Source organism: Salmo trutta, unplaced genomic scaffold (genome assembly GCF_901001165.1).
Source record: "Salmo trutta unplaced genomic scaffold, fSalTru1.1, whole genome shotgun sequence".
In the NCBI taxonomy this organism is placed as follows: Eukaryota; Metazoa; Chordata; class Actinopteri; order Salmoniformes; family Salmonidae; genus Salmo; species Salmo trutta.
The window spans coordinates 261,882-288,336 of NW_021823350.1; the positions used below are offsets into that span (position 1 = coordinate 261,882).

The window sequence follows — 26,455 nt, forward strand, 5'->3', positions numbered from 1 at the left end:
TTCTCTCTCTCTACCTCTTTTGTCTCTCTCTCTGTCGCTCTCTCTGTCTCTCTCTCTCTCTCTCCCCCTCTCTCTCTCTCGCTCTCTCTCTCCCCCTCTCTCTCTCGCTCTCTCTCTCTCTCTCCCCCTTTCTCTCTCGCTCTCTCTCTCTGCCTCTCTCTCTGCCTCTCCCTCTCTCCCCCTCTCACTTTCTCTCTCTGCCTCTCCCTCTCTGCCTCTCCCTCTCTTTCTCTCTCTCCCCCCTCTCTCTCTCGCTCTCTCTCTCTGCCTCTCTCTCTGCCTCTCTCTCTGCCTCTCTCTCTGCCTCTCACTCTCTCTCTCTGCCTCTCCCTCTCTCTCGCTCTCTCTCTGCCTCTCCCTCTCTCTCTCTCTACCTCTTTTGTCTCTCTCTCTGTCTCTCTCTTCCTCTGCCTCTCTCTGTCTCTCGTACTCCCCCTCTCTCTTACTCCTTACCCCTCTTTCTGTCTTCCCTCCCCTCCCCCCTCTTTCTCTCTACCCATTCTCTCTCTTATCCCTTACCCCGCTTTCTGTCGTCCCTCCCCCCTCTTTCTCTCTACCCCCTCTCTCTCTTACTCCGTACCCCTCTTTCTGTCTTCCCTCCTCCCCTCTCTCTCTACCCCCTCTCTCTCCCCTCTCTCCCCCTCTCTTCACTCAAACTGGTCTGCAGTCAGTCTAGCTAGCAGCTGCTTTGCATCTCCATGCATTGGAGAGATGAATAGAAACATATTCTGGGCACGCTGGCATGGCTATTACAGCACACACAGAGGAATTCAAAGCACCCTGCCTTCCTCCACTAGTCCTTCCTCCACTAGTCCTCCACCTCCACTAGTCCTTCCTCCACTAGTCCTTCCTCCACCTCCACTAGTCCTCCACCTCCACTAGTCCTTCCTCCACTAGTCCTTCCTCCACTAGTCCTCCACCTCCACTAGTCCTCCACCTCCACTAGTCCTTCCTCCACTAGTCCTTCCTCCACTAGTCCTCCACCTCCACTAGTCCTCCACCTCCACTAGTCCTTCCTCCACTAGTCCTTCCTCCACCTCCACTAGTCCTCCACCTCCACTAGTCCTTCCTCCACTAGTCCTTCCTCCACTAGTCCTCCACCTCCACTAGTCCTCCACCTCCACTAGTCCTTCCTCCACTAGTCCTTCCTCCACCTCCACTAGTCCTCCACCTCCACTAGTCCTTCCTCCACTAGTCCTTCCTCCACTAGTCCTCCACCTCCACTAGTCCTTCCTCCATTAGTCCTTCCTCCACTAGTCCTTCCTCCACTAGTCCTTCCTCCACTAGTCCTTCCTTACTAGTCCTTCCTCCACTAGTCCTTCCTCCACTAGTCCTTTCCTTCACTAGTCCTTCCTCCACTAGTCCTTCCTTACTAGTCCTTCCTCCACTAGTCCTTTCCTTCACTAGTCCTTTCCTCCACCTCCACTAGTCCTTCCTCCTTCCTCCACTAGTCCTTCCTCCACTAGTCCTTCCTCCACTAGTCCTTCCTCCACTAGTCCTTCCTTACTAGTCCTTCCTCCACTAGTCCTTTCCTCCACTAGTCCTTTCCTTCACTAGTCCTTCCTCCACTAGTCCTTCCTTACTAGTCCTTCCTCCACTAGTCCTTTCCTTCACTAGTCCTTTCCTCCACCTCCACTAGTCCTTCCTCCTTCCTCCACTAGTCCTTCCTCCACTAGTCCTTCCTCCACTAGTCCTTCCTCCACTAGTCCTCCACCTCCACTAGTCCTTCCTCCACTAGTCCTTCCTCCACTAGTCCTTCCTCCACTAGTCCTTCCTCCACTAGTCCTTTCCTCCACTAGTCCTTCCTCCACTAGTCCTTCCTCCACTAGTCCTTCCTTATTAGTCCTTTCCTCCACTAGTCCTTCCTCCACTAGTCCTTCCTCCACTAGTCCTTCCTCCACTAGTCCTTCCTCCACTAGTCCTTTCCTCCACTAGTCCTTTCCTCCACTAGTCCTTCCTCCACTAGTCCTTCCCTTATTAGTCCTTCCTCCACTAGTCCTTCCTCCACCTCCACTAGTCCTTCCTCCACTAGTCCTTCCTCCACTAGTCCTTCCTCCACTAGTCCTCCACCTCCACTAGTCCTTCCTCCACTAGTCCTTCCTCCACTAGTCCTTCCTCCACTAGTCCTCCACCTCCACTAGTCCTTCCTCCACTAGTCCTTCCTCCACTAGTCTTTCCTCCACTAGTCCTTCCTCCACTAGTCCTTCCTCCACTAGTCCTCCACCTCCACTAGTCCTCCACCTCCACTAGTCCTTCCTCCACTTAGTCCCTTCCTCTCCAACTCGTCTTCCTCCACTAGTCCTTTCCTCCACTAGTCCTTCCTCCACTAGTACCTTCCTCCACTAGGTCCTTCTTCCACTAGCCTTCCTCCACTAGTCCTTCCTCCACTAGTCCTTCACTCCCACTAGTCCTTCCCACCTAGTCCTTCCTCCACTAGTCCTTTCCTCCACTAGTCCTTCCTCTACCTCCACTAGTCTATTCCTCCACCCTAGTCTTTCCATCCACTAGTCCTTCCCTCACTAGTCCTTCCTCCACTAGTCCTTTCCTCCACTAGTCCTCCTCCACTAGTCCTTCCTCCACTAGTCCTTCCTCCACTAGTCCTTCCTCCACTAGTCCTTTCCTCCACTAGTCCTTCCTCTACCTCCACTAGTCTTTCCTCCACTAGTCTTTCCTCCACTAGTCCTTCCTCCACTAGTCCTTCCTCCACTAGTCCTTTCCCTCCACTAGTCCTTCCTCTACCTCCACTAGTCTTTCCTCCACTAGTCTTTCCTCCACTAGTCCTTCCTCCACTAGTCCATCCTCCACTAGTCTTTCCTCCACTAGTCTTTCCTCCACTAGTCTTTCCTCCACTAGTCTTTCCTCCACTAGTCTTTCCTCCACTAGTCTTTCCTCCACTAGTCCTTCCTCCACTAGTCTTTCCTCCACTAGTCCTTCCTCCACTAGTCCTTTCCTCCACTAGTCCTCCACCTCCACTAGTCCTTCCTCCACTAGTCTTTCCTCCACTAGTCCTTCCTCCACTAGTCCTCCACCTCCACTAGTCCTTCCTCCACTAGTCCTCTCCTCCACTAGTCCTTCCTCCACTAGTCCTTTCCTCCACTAGTCCTTCCTCCACTAGTCCTTCCTCCACTAGTCCTTCTTCCACTAGTCCTTCCTTCACTAGTCCTTCCTCCACTAGTCCTTCCTCCACTAGTCCTTTCCTCCACTAGTCTTTCCTCCATTAGTCCTTTCCTCCACTAGTCCTTCCTCTACCTCCACTAGTCTTTCCTCCACTAGTCCTTCCTCCACTAGTCCTTCCTCCATTAGTCCTTCCTCCACTAGTCCTTCCTCCACTAGTCCTTCCTCCACTAGTCCTTCCTCCACTAGTCCTTTCCTCCATTAGTCCTTTCCTCCACTAGTCCTTCCTCCACTAGTCTTTCCTCCATTAGTCCTTTCCTCCACTAGTCCTTCCTCCACTAGTCCTTTCCTCCATTAGTCCTTCCTCCATTAGTCCTTCCTCCACTAGTCCTTCCTCCACTAGTCCTTCCTCCACTAGTCCTTCCTCCACTAGTCCTTTCCTCCACTAGTCCTTCCTCCACTAGTCCTTTCCTCCACTAGTCCTTCCTCTACCTCCACTAGTCCTTCCTCCACTAGTCCTTCCTCCACTAGTCCTTCCTCCACTAGTCCTTTCCTCCACTAGTCCTTCCTCCACTAGTCCTTCCTCCACTAGTCCTTCCTCCACTAGTCCTTCCTCCATTAGTCCTTCCTCCACTAGTCCTTCCTCCACTAGTCCTTTCCTCCACTAGTCCTTCCTCCACTAGTCCTTCCTCCACTAGTCCTTCCTCTACCTCCACTAGTCCTTCCTCCACTAGTCCTTCCTCCACTAGTCCTTCCTCCACTAGTCCTTCCTCCACTAGTCCTTTCCTCCACTAGTCCTTCCTCCACTAGTCCTTTCCTCCACTAGTCCTTTCCTCCATTAGTCCTTCCTCCACTAGTCCTTCCTCCACTAGTCCTTCCTCCACTAGTCCTTCCTCCACTAGTCCTTCCTCCACTAGTACACTACACTCAGAAGGTGTATCCAGAATCTAAAAGCGTTCTTCGGCTGTCCCCATAGAATAACCCTTTGAAGAACCCCTTTTGGTTCCAGGTAGAACCTTTTCCATTCCAGGTAGAACCATTTTGGGTTCTGTGTAGAATCCTTTCCACAGAGGGTTCTACATGGAACCCCCAAAAGTTCTACCGGGACCTTCAAAGGGTTCTCCTATGGGAACAGCCAAAGAACTCCTTTGAAACCCTTTGTTCTAAGAGTGAACCTTTGACCAGGGCCCAAAGAGTTCTGTTGAAAAGTAGTACACTATATTATGGGGAAAAGGGTACTATTTGGGAGGCAACCAATCTTTTTAAAGTTGTATTTTTATTTGAGAAAGGAGTGACTTCATCAGTGCAGCAACCAACCAACCCTCTCACTGTCTCTCATCAGTGCAGCAACCAACCCTCTCTCTCTCTCTCTCTCTCTCATCAGTGCAGCAACCAACCCCCTCTCTCTCCCTCTCGCTCGCTCATCAGTGCAGCAACCAACCCTCTCTCTCTCTCACTCTCATCAGTGCAGCAACCAACCCTCTCTCTCTCTCACTCTCATCAGTGCAGCAACCAACCCTCTCTCTCTCATCAGTGCAGCAGCCAACCCTCTCTCTCTCTCTCTCATCAGTGCAGCAACCAACCCTCTCTCTCTCATCAGTGCAGCAACCAACCCTCTCTCTCTCATCAGTGCAGCAACCAACCCTCTCTCTCTGATCAGTGCAGCAACCAACCCTCTCTCTCTCTCTCTCTCTCTCTCTCTGTCTCATCAGTGCAGCAACCAACCCTCTCTCTCTGATCAGTGCAGCAACCAACCCTCTCTCTCTGATCAGTGCAGCAACCAACCCTCTCTCTCTCTCTCTCTCTCTCTCTCTCTGTCTCATCAGTGCAGCAACCAACCCTCTCTCTCTGATCAGTGCAGCAACCAACCCTCTCTCTCTCTCTCTCTCTCTCTCTCTCTCTCTCTCTCTCTCTCTCTCTCTCTCTCTCTCTCTCTCTCTGTCTCATCAGTGCAGCAACCAACCCTCTCTCTCTGATCAGTGCAGCAACCAACCCTCTCTCTCTCTCTCTCTCACTGTCTCATCAGTGCAGCAACCAACCCCCCCTCTCTCTCTCTCTCTCACTGTCTCATCAGTGCAGCAACCAACCCCCCCCTCTCTCTCTCTCTCTCTCATCAGTGCAGCAACCAACCCTCTCTCTCACATCAGTGCAGCAACCACCCCCCCCCTCTCTCTCTCTCTCTCTCTCTCTCTCTCTCTCTCTCTCTCTCTCTCTCTCTCTCACTGTCTCATCAGTGCAGCAACCAACCCCCCCCTCTCTCTCTCTCACTCTCTCGCTCTCATCAGTGCAGCAACCAACTATATAAGTTAGCATAAGCTATACTTCTAACAACCCTAATCCTCCCAGCCTTCAGCAAACTATTATACAATTAAGGAACATTTATTTTACAGAGACAACGTAAAAAAAGAGACAGTTGGATTAGAATTAATTATACCATAGAATGAATTCTAAAGCCTCTACTTAGAATAAACCATGTGAGACCCAAAAGGCACCCTATTCACTATAGAGTGCATTACTTTTGACCAAGGCCCATGAGGCTCTCTGCACTATAAAGGGAACATGGTTCCATTTGGGACCTAGCCTCAGGCTTTTGAACTGAATACTCAGCATATTGTGGAATGTCATTGTGGATTTCTGGACACACTGAAAAACACCCTCAGGTACTCAATGCTACGAACTGAAGACAAAAAAAACATCCAAACTTCTTCAAGACAGTTAATGGTTTCCATCTCTTAATGCTGCGGTTAGTTTCCATTGCTTATTAATGCTGAGGTTTTAGGGGTGCGTCCCAAATGGCACACTATTCCCGATGTAGTGCACTACTTTAGACCAGAGCACTATGGGCCTTACATCGGGAATATGATGCCATTTGGGATGCAACCTTGGATCACAATCAACTCCCTCTACTAGTCTATAGTGATGACTGTATATATACCATCAACCCTCTCTACTAGTCTATAGTGATGACCATCAACCCTCTCTACTAGTCTATAGTGATGACTGTATATATACCATCAACCCTCTCTACTAGTCTATAGCGATGACTGTATATATACCATCAACCCTCTCTACTAGTCTATAGTGATGACTGTATATATATCCCATCAACTCTCTCTACTAGTCTATAGTGATGACTGTATATATACCATCAACCCTCTCTACTAGTCTATAGTGATGACCATCAACCCTCTCTACTAGTCTATAGTGATGACTGTATATATACCATCAACCCTCTCTACTAGTCTATAGTGATGACTGTATATATACATCAACCCTCTCTACTAGTCTATAGTGATGACTGTATATATACCATCAACCCTCTCTACTAGTCTATAGTGATGACTGTATATATACCATCAACCCTCTCTACTAGTCTATAGTGATGACTGTATATATACCATCAACCCTCTCTACTAGTCTATAGTGATGACTGTATATATACCATCAACCCTCTCTACTAGTCTATAGTGATGACCATCAACCCTCTCTACTAGTCTATAGTGATGACTGTATATATACCATCAACCCTCTCTACTAGTCTATAGTGATGACTGTGTATATACCATCAACCCTCTCTACTAGTCTATAGTGATAACCATCAACCCTCTCTACTAGTCTATAGTGATGATTGTGCATATACCATCAACCCTCTCTACTAGTCTATAGTGATGACTGTATATATACCATCAACCCTCTCTACTAGTCTATAGTGATGACTGTATATATACCATCAACCCTCTCTACTAGTCTATAGTGATGACTGTATATATACCATCAACCCTCTCTACTAGTCTATAGTGATGACTGTATATATACCATCAACCCTCTCTACTAGTCTATAGTGATGACTGTATATATACCATCAACCCTCTCTACTAGTCTATAGTGATGACTGTGTATATACCATCAACCCTCTCTACTAGTCTATAGTGATAACCATCAACCCCTCTCTACTAGTCTATAGTGATGATTGTGCATATACCATCAACCCTCTCTACTAGTCTATAGTGATGACTGTATATATACCATCAACCCTCTCTACTAGTCTATAGTGATGACTGTATATATACCATCAACCCTCTCTACTAGTCTATAGTGATGACTGTATATATACCATCAACCCTCTCTACTAGTCTATAGTGATGACTGTATATATACCATCAACCCTCTCTACTAGTCTATAGTGATGACTGTATATATACCATCAACACTCTCTACTAGTCTATAGTGATGACTGTATATATACCATCAACCCTCTCAACTAGTCTATAGTGATAACCATCAGCCCTCTCTACTAGTCTATAGTGATGACTGTATATATACCATCAACCCTCTCTACTAGTCTATAGTGATGACTGTATATATACCATCAACCCTCTCTACTAGTCTATAGTGATGACTGTATATATACCATCAACCCTCTCTACTAGTCTATAGTGATGACTGTGTATATACCATCAACCCTCTATACTAGTCTATAGTGATGACTGTGTATATACCATCAACCCTCTCTACTAGTCTATAGTGATAACCATCAACCCTCTCTACTAGTCTATAGTGATGATTGTGCATATACCATCAACCCTCTCTACTAGTCTATAGTGATGACTGTATATATACCATCAACCCTCTCTACTAGTCTATAGTGATGACTGTATATATACCATCAACCCTCTCTACTAGTCTATAGTGATGACTGTATATATACCATCAACCCTCTCTACTAGTCTATAGTGATGACTGTATATATACCATCAACCCTCTCTACTAGTCTATAGTGATGACTGTATATATACCATCAACCCTCTCTACTAGTCTATAGTGATGACTGTATATATACCATCAACCCTCTCTACTAGTCTATAGTGATGACTGTATATAAACCATCAACCCTCTCTACTAGTCTATAGTGATGACTGTATATATACCATCAACCCTCTCTACTAGTCTATAGTGATGACTGTATATATACCATCAACCCTCTCTACTAGTCTATAGTGATGACCATCAACCCTCTCTACTAGTCTATAGTGATGACTGTATATATACCATCAACCCTCTCTACTAGTCTATAGTGATGACTGTGTATATACCATCAACCCTCTCTACTAGTCTATAGTGATAACCATCAACCCTCTCTACTAGTCTATAGTGATGATTGTGCATATACCATCAACCCTCTCTACTAGTCTATAGTGATGACTGTATATACCATCAACCCTCTCTACTAGTCTATAGTGATGACTGTATATATACCATCAACCCTCTCTACTAGTCTATAGTGATGACTGTATATATACCATCAACCCTCTCTACTAGTCTATAGTGATGACTGTATATATACCATCAACCCTCTCTACTAGTCTATAGTGATGACTGTATATATACCATCAACCCTCTCTACTAGTCTATAGTGATGACTGTATATATACCATCAACACTCTCTACTAGTCTATAGTGATGACTGTATATATACCATCAACCCTCTCCACTAGTCTATAGTGATAACCATCAGCCCTCTCTACTAGTCTATAGTGATGACTGTATATATACCATCAACCCTCTCTACTAGTCTATAGTGATGACTGTATATATACCATCAACCCTCTCTACTAGTCTATAGTGATGACTGTATATATACCATCAACCCTCTCTACTAGTCTATAGTGATGACTGTGTATATACCATCAACCCTCTATACTAGTCTATAGTGATGACTGTGTATATACCATCAACCCTCTCTACTAGTCTATAGTGATAACCATCAACCCTCTCTACTAGTCTATAGTGATGATTGTGCATATACCATCAACCCTCTCTACTAGTCTACAGTGATGACTGTATATATACCATCAACCCTCTCTACTAGTCTATAGTGATGACTGTATATATACCATCAACCCTCTCTACTAGTCTATAGTGATGACTGTATATATACCATCAACCCTCTCTACTAGTCTATAGTGATGACTGTATATAAACCATCAACCCTCTCTACTAGTCTATAGTGATGACTGTATATATACCATCAACCCTCTCTACTAGTCTATAGTGATGACTGTATATATACCATCAACCCTCTCTACTAGTCTATAGTGATGACTGTATATATACCATCAACCCTCTCTACTAGTCTATAGTGATGACTGTGTATATACCATCAACCCTCTCCACTAGTCTATAGTGATAACCATCAGCCCTCTCTACTAGTCTATAGTGATGACTGTATATATACCATCAAGCCTCTCTACTAGTCTATAGTGATGACTGTATATATACCATCAACCCTCTCTACTAGTCTATAGTGATGACTGTATATATACCATCAACCCTCTCTACTAGTCTATAGTGATGACTGTGTATATACCATCAACCCTCTATACTAGTCTATAGTGATGACTGTATATATACCATCAACCCTCTCTACTAGTCTATAGTGATGACTGTATATATACCATCAACCCTCTCTCCTAGTCTATAGTGATGACCATCAACCCTCTCTACTAGTCCATAGTGATGACTGTATATATACCATCAACCCTCTCTACTAGTCTATAGTGATGACCATCAACCCTCTCTACTAGTCTATAGTGATGACTGTATACCATCAACCCTCTCTACTAGTCTATAGTGATGACTGTATATATACCATCAACCCTCTCTACTAGTCTATAGTTATGACTGTATATATACCATCAACCCTCTCTACTAGTCTATAGTGATGACTGTATATATACCATCAACCCTCTCTACTAGTCTATAGTGATGACTGTATATACCATCAACCCTCTCTACTAGTCTATAGTGATGACTGTATATATACCATCAACCCTCTCTACTAGTCTATAGTGATGACTGTATATATACCATCAACCCTCTCTACTAGTCTATAGTGATGACTGTGCATATACCATCAATCCTCTCTACTAGTCTAAAGTGATGACTTTATATATACCATCAACCCTCTCTACTAGTCTATAGTGATGACTGTATATATACCATCAACCCTCTCTACTAGTCTATAGTGATGACTGTATATATACCATCAACTCTCTCTCTACTAGTCTATAGTGATGACTGTATATATACCATCAACCCTCTCTACTAGTCTATAGTGATGACTGTATATATACCATCAACCCCCTCTACTAGTCTATAGTGATGACTGTATATATACCATCAACCCTCTCTACTAGTCTATAGTGATGACTGTATATATACCATCAACCCTCTCTGCTAGTCTATAGTGATGACTGTATATATACCATCAACCCTCTCTACTAGTCTATAGTGATGACTGTATATATACCATCAACCCTCTCTACTAGTCTATAGTGATGACTGTATATATACCATCAACCCTCTCTACTAGTCTATAGTGATGATTGTATATATACCATCAACCCTCTCTACTAGTCTATAGTGATGACTGTGCATATACCATCAACCCTCTCTACTAGTCTATAGTGATGACTGTGCATATACCATCAACCCTCTCTACTAGTCTATAGTGATGACTGTGCATGTACCATCATAGATGAACCAAGGCATAAAAAACACACCTGCTCCACATTGACTGTCCATCCTAGAAACATGTAGACAATTATCCTGAAGACTGACAGGGTGTGGAGGCATTCAGACAGACAGACAGACAGACAGACAGACAGACAGACAGACAGACAGACAGACAGACAGACAGACAGACAGACAGACAGACAGACAGACGGACAGACAGAGAGACAGACAGACAGACAGACAGACTGACAGAAAACCAGACAGACAGACTGACAGAAAACCAGACAGGCACAGACATACAGACAGGCAAGCAGGCAGTCAGACAGACAGAGAGACAGGCAGGCAGGCAGTCAGACAGGCAGACAGACAGAGAGACAGGCAGGCAGTTTCCTCTCAGGGAGGGAACTTGTTTAGAATTGAAGATGGGTAAAATAAGGTTGAGTCTAGACATAGTTACATTTAGTTTAGGTCCGTTGTATCTTGTCTCTGAAGGACCCTTTAAAGCCTTTCCTTTCAGGTAGACTCTGAGCTCCATGGGTAGTGATTTTGTGTGGAGTCATTCTATGATTCACTACTGTGGTTTGGGTTGAGTACCTGTGAGGGTCGAGGTGGGCGGTCATAAAAACAGCCATCCAGGAGTCTTAGCCCGCAGCCTGCAGCCTTCCATTCCACTGGTGGAAACGGCAAGTCATTTCACATTTCATACTTTAAAAACCCTTTCAATGACTGGAGGAATTCATTTAGTCTTTTTTACTACAAGTGGAATGAATGTCATATACATTTAGTGACATCTGCAGGTTTATATAATATCCCCTTTCATGATATTGTTGACTTATGAAATGTGTCGCTCTGGATAAGAGCGTCTGCTAAATGACTTAAATGTAAATGTGTTTTATTTATATATATTTGTCTAAACACATTGGTCAACAGTAGTACAGATAATAGCCTAGCTGTGTAGAATAGACACATCCCATCACCAAGATGTATGGCGCAGCAATGGGGAAATGATCTGATCAACTCAAATCTAGATTTATATCATAGAATCTAGCAATCAATCATTTTGGTGAAATCATTATTCGACTCTTTTCAAGAGAAAACAGCCATTTTTATGTTCTATTTACATCGGAAACGAGTTCAGTCTCGGCTGGAGATAAGTGATGGGTAAACTCCTCGCCACTTCGATCAGTAGGCTGTGCTACTGTAAATATATTCAGAAGCATTTCAAGGATATTACATACAATTCTTACCCATTAATAATATTCACACGTTAACGTAGCCTACTGATGATGGAACTTGTAGACGGTAGCCTTTAGGTAAATGTATGAATCATTACTTTTCCATGACTTTTATAAAATCATGCAGTAAAAACGTTTATTTGAACAGAAGACATACTGTATTATTTTTTATTTTAAGAATAGTCCGGGTGGTTAGATCCATGCCCGCAGACAGTTACGTACTGAAGGTAAATTCCAAGACGTGTTTCACAAACTAAACAATTCGCCACGACTTGTTCTCTCCCTGTGTGTCAGAGTATCTCTCTCAGACCAGTGGACAGAATGCGTTTACCCTAAAAACTCGGTGGCTTAAAAGTTTCGTGGAGTTAGAGAAGTCCGACTTCAATTTTTGTACTAACGCCTCCCCATCCGTGCGTAATGGTGCAGACTGCGCCGCAGATGTTTGTGTGCAGGAATGCTTTTTCACTTCTGAGGTTGGGGTTGAATTTGATACGAATTAGTATGTTGTAGGCCAATGACTGTACATATGAAGGTGCAGGCCTACCTCTCTTTTTCTAAACAACCACAAGGCATCTAAACAGTTCCAGGCTCCGGCTGTGAGTTAGTTTATCTGTACCTCCCTGAACTCTCCGATTAGCCGGGCAGGCAGCTGTCGTCATCAGCAGCACCCCCGGTTTTTCCCTTTTCTAAATGGATGGGGCTGTGCAGCTTCACGCGCAGTTCAACGGAAGCCGAAAGATTGGAACAACTTGTGAATTCCCCCGTCAGTTTGGTTTGCGTTTGCGGTAACGTTCAGAAGAATGCTCGACGGCGGCTTCGCTGAAGAAGTTAGAGATTGAGAAGTTTTTTTTCTTTCTCCTAAACTGTGCGGCGTTCAGGACTGGAGCAGGAGCGGAGCAGGAGAGGAGCGGAGCAGGAGAGGGAACAGCGGTTGCCTACTACAACGTTTACAATAGAAAGGAAACGTCAACTCCCGTTAGAGTGGACTGAAGTGAAGTGGCAGCTCGTAATTCCACAATGGCTTTCGCTTTGGATTGTATATATTTATTGATGTGCTGTTCTCTCAGCTTGATCTTTTTAGATCACAAACATACTGTGAAATCACATGGTAAGTTCTTATGATTTTACACTTTTTTCTCAACTTTTTGGTATTCAACTTTGAGGTAGCCTACTGTGGATTTTGAGCAGAGGGCTATAACACGTATGGCATACTGTATTTGAAGTTATATAACCCCCTGGGTTTGATAGAGACTGACGTCTTATTGATGAACGTGTCCAGAAATGCCACTAACTAGTCCAATAATTTAGTTGTACCAGAAAGGGTTTAGCCAAACCTAACCGTGATGCAACTGGCTGGCTCATAACCCATAGACCAAACTAGACTAGAGACACATTATCCCATGTCTCCACTGTTCAGAAGTTCAATATCATCTTTAAATAAAGGTTCAAAAAACAATAAAAATATCCTCTTCCATATTCATTAACCATTTGTTAACTAGCATGCATTACTCTTATCCACACAGAGTATAATCATAATTGTTTTATTTATTTATTTAACCTTTAATTAACTAGGCAAGTCAGTATAAATTAAAGTATCCTATATTATTTTCTGTGCCTTTCACCAAGTTCCCATAAATTCCCATAAGTTCCCAATCCTCCAACTTCCCATATGTTTCTGTGCATAGGTTCCTACTCCCTGAGAAAGAAATGTGCTGTCTAGAACCTAAAACGGTCTTTGGCTGTCCCCATAAGATAACCCTTTGAAGAACCCGTTTTGGTTCCAGGTAGAACCCTTTTGTGTTCCATGTAAAAACCGTTTCCACAGAGGATTCTACCTGGAACCCAAAATAGTTCTACCTGGAACCCAAAAGAGTTCTATCTGGAACCCAAAAGAGTTCCATATGGATCCAAAAAGGGTTATCCTATGGGGACAGCCTAAGAACCCTTTTGAGACCCTTTTTTTCTAAGAGTTTATATTAGAACTGTCCAGTTGTCTGTGTTTCTCTGATGTTATTCTTGACTATTTGTCTCATCAGAACATCTCTCTGGAAAGTTAAGTGAATATGGTCTTATCGTGCCGTTCAGCACAGACTCCCAGGGCCGCTATATCTCCCACGTGGTCTCAGGAGCCTGGGCCTCAGCTGCAACGGGAGAAAGTGAAGGTGCTGATGCAGGTGGTGGTGTTGGTGCTTCCTCATCCCCTGGTCCGGGAAAGAGGCGCGTGGTCCGTAGCGCCCCCGAGACTCCCTCTATCACCTCTGGCACAGGACAACACCTGTTTTTCAACGTCACTGTGTTTGGGAAAGAGTTGCACCTTCGCCTCAAAGCAAACAGGAGGCTGGTGGCTCCGGGGGCATTTGTGGAATGGCAGGAGGACTTCGAGGAAAAGGCTAAGGAGCGTCTCCACGGGGACTGTGTTTTCACTGGAGATGTATCAGACATGCCAGAGGCTACTGTTGCCATAAGCAACTGTGATGGACTGGTAAGTCAATAACCAAACCCACCCTCCCTGAATTCCATACAATACAATGGTGCAAATGAGTTAGCGCACACACACACACACACACACACACACACACACACACACACACACACACACACACACACACACACACGCTAGTACTGTATACTGTACTATCAGCCAGATCTCAGATCTGTTTGTGGATTGGAAATTACAATTCAACCGTATGAGTTGGCAAGACAGCACAAACAGATCTGGGACCAGGCAGCTGTACACTGTAATCTAACCATATGAGTTGGTAAGACAGCACAAACAGATCTGGGACCAGGCAGCTGTACACTGTAATCTAACCATATGAGTTGGCAAGACAGCACAAACAGATCTGGGACCAGGCAGCTGTACACTGTAATCTAACCATATGAGTTGGCAAGACAGCACAAACAGATCTGGGACCAGGCAGCTGTACACTGTAATCTAACCATATGAGTTGGCAAGACAGCACAAACAGATCTGGGACCAGGCAGCTGTACACTGTAATCTAACCATATGAGTTGGCAAGACAGCACAAACAGATCTGGGACCAGGCAGCTGTACACTGTAATCTAACCATATGAGTTGGTAAGACAGCACAAACAGATCTGGGACCAGGCAGCTGTACACTGTAATCTAACCATATGAGTTGGCAAGACAGCACAAACAGATCTGGGACCAGGCAGCTGTACACTGTAATCTAACCATATGAGTTGGCAAGACAGCACAAACAGATCTGGGACCAGGCAGCTGTACACTGTAATCTAACCATATGAGTTGGCAAGACAGCACAAACAGATCTGGGACCAGGCAGCTGTACACTGTAATCTAACCATATGAGTTGGCAAGACAGCACAAACAGATCTGGGACCAGGCAGCTGTACACTGTAATCTAACCATATGAGTTGGCAAGACAGCACAAACAGATCTGGGACCAGGCTGCTGTACACTGTAATCTAACCATATGAGTTGGCAAGACAGCACAAACAGATCTGGGACCAGGCTGCTGTACACTGTAATCTAACCATATGAGTTGGTAAGACAGCACAGACAGATCTGGGACCAGGCTACTGTAATCTAACCATATGAGTTGGTAAGACAGCACAAACAGATCTGGGACCAGGCAGCTGTACACTGTAATCTAACCATATGAGTTGGCAAGACAGCACAAACAGATCTGGGACCAGGCTGCTGTACACTGTAATCTAACCATATGAGTTGGCAAGACAGCACAAACAGATCTGGGACCAGGCAGCTGTACACTGTAATCTAACCATATGAGTTGGCAAGACAGCACAAACAGATCTGGGACCAGGCTACTGTAATCTAACCATATGAGTTGGCAAGACAGCACAAACAGATCTGGGACCAGGCAGCTGTACACTGTAATCTAACCATATGAGTTGGCAAGACAGCACAAACAGATCTGGGACCAGGCAGCTGTACACTGTAATCTAACCATATGAGTTGGCAAGACAGCACAAACAGATCTGGGACCAGGCAGCTGTACACTGTAATCTAACCATATGAGTTGGCAAGACAGCACAAACAGATCTGGGACCAGGCAGCTGTACACTGTAATCTAACCATATGAGTTGGCAAGACAACACAAACAGATCTGGGACCAGGCAGCTGTACACTGTAATCTAACCATATGAGTTGGCAAGACAACACAAACAGATCTGGGACCAGGCAGCTGTACACTGTAATCTAACCATATGAGTTGGCAAGACAGCACAAACAGATCTGGGACCAGGCAGCTGTACACTGTTTAAATGGCTTAGGTATTCTCCTCACACTGTTCCTAGCCCTGGCAGTCACTATGAATGCAGGTTGCGGGTGAATAAAAATCAGCGATTGGATATCCTAACTCTGGCTGGATTCCAATAGGAATTACACATCACTTTGCAAGCCAGCATAATGTGACATGCAGGTAGGATTGCAAAATTCTGCTACATTTCACAGGTTTTCCAGAAATACTGGTTGGAAGATTCCTGAAAATCCTTCAACCAGAATTTTTGGGAAAGTTACCAGAATTTTGCAACCCTACTTGCAGGCCTCATGTGGCCTGTAAACCATGAGTTTTAGGCCACTGAGTGAGGGTAAAGTTAGGCCTCAAAATAAGGCCTTATAAGATATGTAATACATTGTCAAATAAACATTTTATTATAATGACAACATTCACCTAGGAACTCACTTAGTGAAGGCCACAGGGCTGAAACAGTGACTCTATCCGTTTGTGTAAGGATAGGTCCCATGTGGCTCAGTTGGTAGAGCATGGTGTTTGCAACGCCAGGGTTGTGGGTTCGTTTCCCACGGGGGACCAGTACGGAATTTATCTTTTTAAATGGATGAAATGTATGCATTCACTACTGTAAGTCGCTCTGGATAAGAGCGTCTGCTAAATGACTAAAATGTAAAAAATGTAATGACTACAAAATCCCTTTAAGTAACTGGAATGATATATATTAAAGGGATACATTGGAATTTTGGCAACAAGGTCATTTATCTAATTCCCCAGTCAATTGAACTCGTGGATAAACAAGTTTTATGTCTCTGTGTGCAGTTTGAAGGAGGTTGCTAACTAGAGATAAACTTCCAGTCATTGTGTAAACGCCAGTTAGCATTGGCTTTCTGAAACTCTTTCTAACTTCCTTTTATATACTGGATGCAGCGACATAAAAATGGTTTCTGTGAGTCCCAAAGTATCCCTTTTAAGTGCAACGGGTTTCCTCGAAAGTTTAGAGTAATGACAGCACAACGGGGTTTACAATGTAGCATTATCCACTGGACACAATAACTTGAATTAATAACAAGAAGTTGAAGCAAACAGCAGGGAGACATGATGCTTGTCCATTGCTTTGCTATGGAGCCCTGTTAACTATAGAGAACTCAGTATACAGTAGCCTCTACTTAGCCTACAGCCCTACACTGCTGCTTCCAGGGAATAGTTTTCTGTTAAGCTGTCCAGTCATTACTTTCTCTGTTGAGGGAATAGTTTTCTGTTAAGCTGTCCAGACATTACTTTCTCTGTTGAGGGAATAGTTTTCTGTTAAGCTGTCCAGACATTACTTTCTCTGTTGAGGGAATAGTTTTCTGTTAAGCTGTCCAGACATTACTTTCTCTGTTGAGGGAATAGTTTTCTGTTAAGCTGCCCAGTCATTACTTTCTCTTTTTCCAACACTTATGCAAGGAGCTCATGTTACAGCACTGTCACTGCACTGTCACGGCACTGTCACTGCTCTGTCACTGCACTGTCACTGCACTGTCACTGCACTGTCACTGCTCTGTCACTGCTCTGTTACTGCACTGTCACAAACGTTTTCACCTATAGTAGGAAAAAGTAAGAAAATGTGTAAGATCGTCTGCTAAATTACTAAAATGTATAGGGTGAAGTTGCCCCTAGGCGCTGTTCTTGGGTCAGTTTTACATTTTCCCCAGTTAAGGGCTTTTGCTTGGACGACCAACCAAATTCACATAGAACTGTGAGTTATAGATATGTCATTCTCATTGAAAGCAAGTCTAAGAAGCGGTAGATCTGTTCTATGTATGCTATTTCTATGCTTCCTGTTCATAAGTTTATTTTTTTTCGTCTTTTACTTTCAGTTTTGTACAACAGCTTCAAACAGCTAAAATGGAAAATACATTTCACAGCGGTTTCGATGGTACAATGATTCTCCACACTATACTTACTTGTTTTGTGAAATTAACTGAAATCAGCCGAACTATTCGAATTTTAGCAACCAGGAAATGGCGGAGCAATTCCTGCATAGTGCACCTTTACGGTTAGGATAAGGGAAGCTGATCCTAGATCTGTACCTAGGGGGAACTTCCTGGCTTCCCCTAGGGATGTCATTCAGAAAATGTTACAGGTTCTCCTAACCTGTCTAACCCTGTTGAACTCTGAACCACCTGGTTCTCCTAACCTGTCTAACCCTGTTGAACTCTGATCCACCTGGTTCTCCTAACCTGTCTAACCCTGTTGAACTCTGATCCACCTGGTTCTCCTAACCTGTCTAACCCTGTTGAACTCTGAACCACCTGGTTCTCCTAACCTGTCTAACCCTGTTGAACTCTGAACCACCTGGTTCTCCTAACCTGTCTAACCCTGTTGAACTCTGGACCACCTGGTTCTCCTAACCTGTCTAACCCTGTTGAACTCTGGTTGCCTCTTTGTCTATGTTGTTTTATGTGTATTTGTGCGGTGTGTGTGTGTGTGTGTGTGTGTGTGTGTGTGTGTGTGTCTAATATAAACCATATTGGTACCCTACATTACCCCATTACATTGCATTTATTTCTGTCAACACCCCCCCCCCCCTCCACTCCACTGACAGGGGCAGAAGAATAGAGTACCACTGTTCAGCATAGGAACAATGAGATCATTCATTAAAGAGACATTGATTTCTCACTCTGAGGTAATTACAGACATGCTTGCACACACACACACACACACATCCTAGTACTGTATACTGTACTGTACTATCAGCCGGGTCCCAGATCTGTTTGTTCATTGTAAATGACAAACCAACCATATGAGGACAATGCTGTTCTGTTCTGTGTACTCTGAGAGAGGGAATCAGTCCCGTAGCCTAAAAGGTCTGAATGTTGTTGTTTCTCTGACTGTAGTTTCTGGTTAAACATTATGTTGGTGCTCTCAAACAGACTGCATTTCTCCATGGACTGAAGAAAACAAACCATTACTTTTCTGAACAATATTGATCTGGAAGAGTTACATTTTGATTAACCAAATTCACAAACATTCTCAGACTTAAGGGACAGTATTGATACATTTTTATGAACATGTTATTGTGGTTATTGAGATTTTGATTACGATTTTAATTGAGATTTGATGTTTCAAACATATTGGTCGCTATACACTGAGTGGACAAAACATTAAGAACACCTGCTCTTTCCATGACATAGAATGACTAGGTGAATCCAAGGGAAAGCTAAGCTTACTGATGTCACTTGTTAAATTGGAACGGCAGGTAGCTTAGTGGTTAGAGCGTTGGGTCAGTAACCAAAAGGTTGCTAGATCGAATCTCAGAGCTGACAAAAATCTGTTCCAAGGCCGTCATTGTAAATAAGAATTTGTTCTTAACTGACTTGCATAGTTAAATAAATAAAAATAAAAAATCCACTTCAATCAGTGTAGATGAAGGGTAGTTTAAATAAGGATTTTTAAGTGTGTGTGCCATTCACAGGGTGAATGGGCAAGTGTTACGAATTCCTTTTGGCCCTGCAGTCTAGGGGGGATGGAGACGAGACCCGTAACATAACTCCTGCAAATTATAATAGTGACAAGTAACAGTGAGAACAAAAACCACAGACAACTTAAATCTACCGTCAAACTCTTTAAGGTTTATTTCTTTAAACACACAGTAATGGGGGTGTGGGAAAAGGGGCTGAGCTGGACCCAAGCAAAGAAACAATAATCCAAAACACCCCTAAGATAGACTAGCCTACCTCAAGAACAGCTAGTTAACTAACCAAAAATACAGTGGGTGGTCCGCCCAGTTCTAACTAGAGTACTTAGACAAGGGTTATCTACGGGTAGTGTATGCCTATGGGCGACTTGTCTTGGTACCCCCTTTTCCCACCAACAAACAAACAGTCAACACTTTAACAAAACTCACAGGTGGGATGGACAAAGTGACATGTAGTTGCAAAACAAAATAGAGATCAATAGAGAGAGAGAGAGAGATCAAGAGAGAGAGATCAAGAGAGAGAGAGAGAGAGAATGAACAATAAAGATTGATCTGGGGAGAAAACAACTGACTGGGTTTTTAAACCAAGGGTGAGGGATGTGATTGGGTGAGGGAAGAGGAGCAGGTGTCTTCTGTTTGGGGACTGATTGATGACTCATTGGGGGAATGATGATTGTCACCTGTGAGGGGAGAAGGAGAGACAAGAAACACACACAGGATACATACACAGGATACCTGTATCCGTAACACTCCCACCCTTAAAAGAGCAACCCTAGGGGGAGATTGTGAACAAAAGTATGTACAAAGTATACCCACAATATCAATAAACAAAGGCAACCTTACAACATTATTATTATTACACACGAGACAAAGCATCTGCTAATACGCCACAAAAAGGCTTCTGATGATGTATCTCCAAATAATAATTCTGTACAATAAGCGCCCAACGCATAAGGCGCTGGTTCTGGTTGTACATCGGGTGGAGAAACACTAAGGGGTTATGGTCAGTATATACGATCACTGGTAGAGCACTAGAACCAATATACACTTCAAAATATTGCAAAGCTAAAGCTTCTTGCTCGATGGTGGCATAGTTTGCCTGACATTTGTTACATTTACGTGAAAAATAACACACAGGATGATCCAGTCCACTCTTGTCCTGCTGTAGTAGAACAGCACCAGCACCTCTGGCACTAGCATCTACTTCAAGCTGAAATGGTTGTTCAAAATCCAGAGCAGCAAGTACAGGGGTATTACATAAGAGTGCTTTAGCAGTATCAAAAGCTACCTTACAATCCGGGGACCACACAAATGATCTTGCTGGACTGAGCAAATCGGTCAATGGAGCAACTACCGCAGAGAAGTTTTTACAGAAGCTACAGTAGTAGCCAACCATCCCTAAAAAGCGGCATAGCTCTCGTCTGGTGGTAGGTGCAGGGAATGCAGTAATAGCCAAGACCTTAGCATCAACAGGGCACACCTGTTCATGGCCGACCTCTTTGCCGAGATAGGTAACAGTAGCCTTCCCAAACTCGCACTTTGCCAAGTTCAGGGTGAAAGAAGCAGCTGCCAAACATTCACATACTACCCTTAGAGAGTTAACGTGATCTGACCACTCAGACGAATAAATCACTAGATCATCAAGGTAGGCACTACAATTGGGAATGCCAGCTAATACGGTGTTAACCAGTCGTTGAAAAGTGGCTGGTGCATTCCGCATCCCAAAAGCAATGACAGAGTATTGTAGGAAGTTGTCTGGGGTCACAAAAGCAGAAATCTCAGAAGCACGTGAGGTTAACGGAACCTGCCAGTAACCTTTTAAGAGGTCCAACTTTGTTACATAAGTAGCAGCACCAACAGTGTCGATACAGTCGTCCAGTCTGGGTAATGGGAACGAATCTGGCATTGTGACAGAATTTATCTTTCGATAATTCATACATAACCTGGACATACCATCAGATTTAGGAACCAGAATGCAAGGAGAACTCCATGGGCTTGAACTTGGCATAGCCAGGTCATTCTCTAACAAATGTCTCACTTCAGCCCTCATTATCTTCCTTTTAGAAGCATTGTCACGATATGGGTGTTGCTTGATAGGGGCAGCATTTCCAACATTAATGTCATGTTCCAACACGTTCTCATCTCCCACACACACACACACACAACTCTTGGGACAAAAACTGTTCTTTAAGGACTTTCATTGGTCCTCTCACTGTGTGACCAAACACTAGTTCAGCCGGGCTGAACCCTAGGGATTCCTGTACAGTTTCACGAGCAGCAAACAAAACTAGAGGAACTCCCTCATCCCAATCTTTCTCAGATTCCAAACAATATTTACGTAACATAGACTTCAGTGTCTGATGCCAACGCTCAAGCGGACCCTGAGACTCTGGGTGATATGCGCTTGCCACACGGTGCGTAACTGACAAGGATTTTAACACCTGCTTGAAGATATTTGACAGGAAATTTGTACCTTGATCAGTTTGTACCACCTTAGGTAACCCGAATGTCGTTAAGAATTTAATTAAGGCTTTACTCACTACTGGAGCTGTAATCCTTCTCAGAGGAATGGCTTCGGGGTATCTTGTTGCCATACACATAATCGTTAACAGAAACTGGTTACCCGATTTTGTCTTCGGTAACGGTCCAACACAATCAACCACCACATGTTCAAATGGTTCACCTATAACAGGTATAGGACAAAGAGGAGTGGGAGGAATAACCTGATTTGGTTTTCCTGTTATCTGACATGTGTGGCATGTCCAACAGAACTGAGCCACATCTTGTTTTTAACCTGGTCAAAAGAAATGTCGAAGGACCCGATCATAAGTCTTGGTGATTCCTAAATGACCAGACCACGGGTGATCATGAGCAAGGGATAACACATTTTGTCGAAAGGCTGTAGGAATCACTATTTGGTAAACAGCATTCCAATCTCCATCCGCGTCAACATGGGATGTCCATTTACGCATGAGGAGATTACCATCAATGAAGTAAGCCACGTTCTTCTTCTTTACCTCTTCCAATGAGACAACACTAGAAAAACATTTAGCAAGCTTGTTGTCAACCTTTTGGTTAGCAATCAGCTGCTCACGAGTGACTGGTAACTGTATTGCCTCAGCAATAAGTTCAACATACTTCGATTCTTCCCTGGGCTGTTTGTCAGAGGTGATCAGCTTCTCAGAAGTAGCACACAACCCATCCTCTTGATCAACTTCTTTGAACAGAACAGTGTTCGACAAATCTATCACGTCACCCACTTGTCTTGCCTGAGCACGAGTGACAGCACAAGCGGGGAACACGTGGATAACTCTGTGCCAGCTCATTGGAGAGAGAGTGGTCACTTTTATCCAATACTTCCAATACGGGTACTACCTTTCCTCCGGCAATATCGTTACCCATTATAAAGGTCACACCTTTTACTGGCAACATAGGATGTACCCCCACTCTGAATATTCCACTGGTTAATTCAGAGTGTACATTCACAAAGTGCAATGGCACTGGGACAAAACCCATTTCAATACCCTGAACTAACACACTGGAACCACAGTATGTATTGTCGGATAAGGGCAACACATCAGACAATATAAATGACTGCGCCGCACCAGTATCTCTAAGGATTTTAACCGGGCGCTGAGATGCTTCGACACAAACCCCTCGAAAATGAACTGTTCGTAACTGCGGTCGGGTACTGAGACTTTCAAACTACATTTACCCTGAGGCACCTGTTTCGTTTCAGACCTCACAACCGTACGAATTATCCCAACACCTGTTGGCGGCTTGGCATGAATAGGCATCCCTTGTTTGCGTTTTAGCAGGAAGCAATCATTAATCATATGTCCCACTTTATGACAATAGAAGCAGGAACGCTCATTTTTCTGGCGGGCTTGATATACTACTGGCCGACTAGGACTAAAAGTAGGCAACTCAGTGGCTCTACTCTCAGTATGAGCCGAAAACACGCTTTTGTGCATTAGCACAAACTCGTCTGCCAACACAGACGCTTCTGACAGGGAGGATACCTTCTGTTCGTTTAGGTAAACTACAATGCGTTCGGGTAAGCAATTTTTAAACTCTTCCAACAAGATTAACTCCCGGAGAGAGTTGAAATCAGTTACCTTACTAGCAGCATGTCATTTATCAAACAAATTTCCCTTGTCTCTAGCAAATTCCACATAAGTCTTACTAGAAGACTTTCTATGAGACCTAAATCTCTGTCGGTATGCCTCAGACACAAGCTCATAGGCACGAAGAACAGTAGCTTTGACCACTTCATAGTTCAAACTGTCTTCCAAAGGTAGCGCTGACAAAACCTCTTGGGCTTTACCAGTTAGTTTACACTGAAGTAATAAGCACCATACCTCTTCAGGCCATTTCAATGCTATGGCTATACGTTCAAACACACAAAAATAGGAGTCAAGCTCTGACTCTCTAAACAAAGGTACCAAGGCAATCTGCCTACTAATGTCAAACGTGTTGGAAGCTCCAGTTGAGGCTAGCCTCGCTGTCTGTAGATCCATCTGGCGCATTCTGAACTCCAACTGACGCTGGTCTCTTTCTGCCTCAATTTTACACATTTCCAACTGGAGATTCTCTCGCCTAATTTGGGCTCTCTCTTCCGCCTCCAGTTGGAACTGTATTGAACGGACATCCCAACTGGCATCACCGGCTGACAGTGGGGAGAGGGGATCAAAACGGGGCAATGTGGCTGGAGCTTTAGCCTCGCCCTCGTTCCCAGACACCGACGGGCTTACAGGAGCAGCAACATCCCCTGCAGGAGTAGTAGGCTCAGGCAGCGGTAATACTAGCACTTGTTCTTCCAACAAAACATTTAACACCAGTTGTTTAACCTCCGCTTTAACTAAACTGTGCGAAATAGACAACGAATAATGGTCAGCCAAGGTCATTAAATCAACTCTACGACATTTGTCAAAAACCTCCAACGTAGGGTTATCCAAAAAGGATTTCAACTCAAAAGTAGCCATCTTGAACTACTACACAAGAGCCAACAAATAGCAAACACTAATGCTATGACGCTCAACACTGAACTAGACCACTACAATAAGTTGCACGAGCGGCATGGGTGTCATTAAAGACAATAGAAGAGAAGAGAAGGAGAGACAAGAAACACACACAGGATACATACACAGGATACCTGTATCCGTAACAGCAAGACAAAATATTTAAGTGCTTTTGAACGGGGTATGGTAGTAGGTGCCAGGAGCACCGGTTTGAATGTGTCAAGAACTGCAACGCTGCCAGGGTTTTCACACTCAACAGTTTCCTGTGTGTATCAAGAAAGGTCCACCACCCAAAGAACATCCAGCCAACTTGAAATAACTGTGGGAAGCATTGGAGTCAACATGGGCCAGAATCCTTGTGAAACTCTTTCCACACCTTGTGGAGTCCATGTCCCGAGGAACTGAGGCTGTTCTGAGGGTGGTACTCAATATAAGGAAGGTGTTCCTAATGTTTTGTACACTCAGTGTTGAGAGAGCATGAGAAAGTTAGTTTTGATCACTCAGAGAAATGTTCTGAAAACATGTTGGCTCACTATTTAAAAAGAAGATGGAGAACCAGGAGTTTTGGTGCAGGAACAGCCGACTAACGCTAACTAATGATACCTACAGTAACTAATGATACTTACAGTAACTAATGATACCTACAGTAACTAATGATACTTACAGTAACTAATGATACCTACAGTAGCTAATGATACCTACAGTAACTAATGATACTTACAGTAACTAATGATACCTACAGTAACTAATGATACCTACAGTAACTAATGATACTTACAGTAACTAATGATACGTACAGTAACTAAAGATACTTACAGTAACTAATGATACCTACAGTAGCTAATGATACCTACAGTAACTAATGATACTTACAGTAACTAATGATACCTACAGTAGCTAATGATACCTACAGTAACTAATGATACTTACAGTAACTAATGATACCTACAGTAACTAATGGTACCTACAGTAGCTAATGATACCTACAGTAACTCATGATACTTACAGTAACTAAAGATACCTACAGTAACTAATGATACTTACAGTAACTAAAGATACCTACAGTAACTAATGATACCTACAGTAACTAATGATACCTACAGTAACTAATGATACATACAGTAACTAATGATACCTACAGTAGCTAATGATACATACAGTAGCTAATGATACCTACAGTAACTAATGATACCTACAGTAACTAATGATACATACAGTAGCTAATGATACATACAGTAACTAATGATACCTACAGTAACTAATGATACCTACAGTAACTAATGGTACCTACAGTAGCTAATTTTACATTTACATTTTAGTCATTTAGCAGACGCTCTTATCCAGAGCGACTTACAGTAGTGAATGCATACATTTCATACAATTTCATACATTTTTTTTCTGTGCTGGCCCCCCGTGGGAATCGAACCCACAGCCCTGGTGTTGCAAACACCATGCTCTACCAACTGAGCTACAGGGAAGGCATATGATACCTACAGTAACTCATGATACTTACAGTAACTAAAGATACCTGCAGTAACTAATGATACTTACAGTAACTAAAGATACCTACAGTAACTAATGATACCTACAGTAACTAATGATACCTACAGTAACTAATGATACATACAGTAACTAATGATACCTACAATAGCTAATGATACATACAGTAGCTAATGATACCTACAGTAACTAATGATACCTACAGTAACTAATGATACCTACAGTAACTAAAGTCAAATATCGATTTAATATAGTCCCCAAATAATATTGTGATATGTAACTGTATCGACCCCCCCATAATCAATGGTTATATATAATATACATAATTTATCTGCTGCTTTTATGCATGCATATATTTCCCGTATTAGTGGC

General features: G+C 43.5%; 1 protein-coding gene across 1 annotated transcript in view; it reads left to right on the forward strand.

The window, feature by feature from the left end:
- Positions 1–12,352: 12,352 nt before the first annotated feature.
- The window catches only part of LOC115190204 (A disintegrin and metalloproteinase with thrombospondin motifs 3-like), a 125,609-nt gene continuing 111,506 nt past the window's right edge, over positions 12,353–26,455 (forward strand). Inside the window, 2 exon segments of the mRNA XM_029748701.1 lie at positions 12,353–12,972; positions 13,901–14,346. Of these exon segments, the coding sequence (XP_029604561.1) occupies positions 12,882–12,972; positions 13,901–14,346 (537 nt within the window). The 5' untranslated portion in view covers positions 12,353–12,881.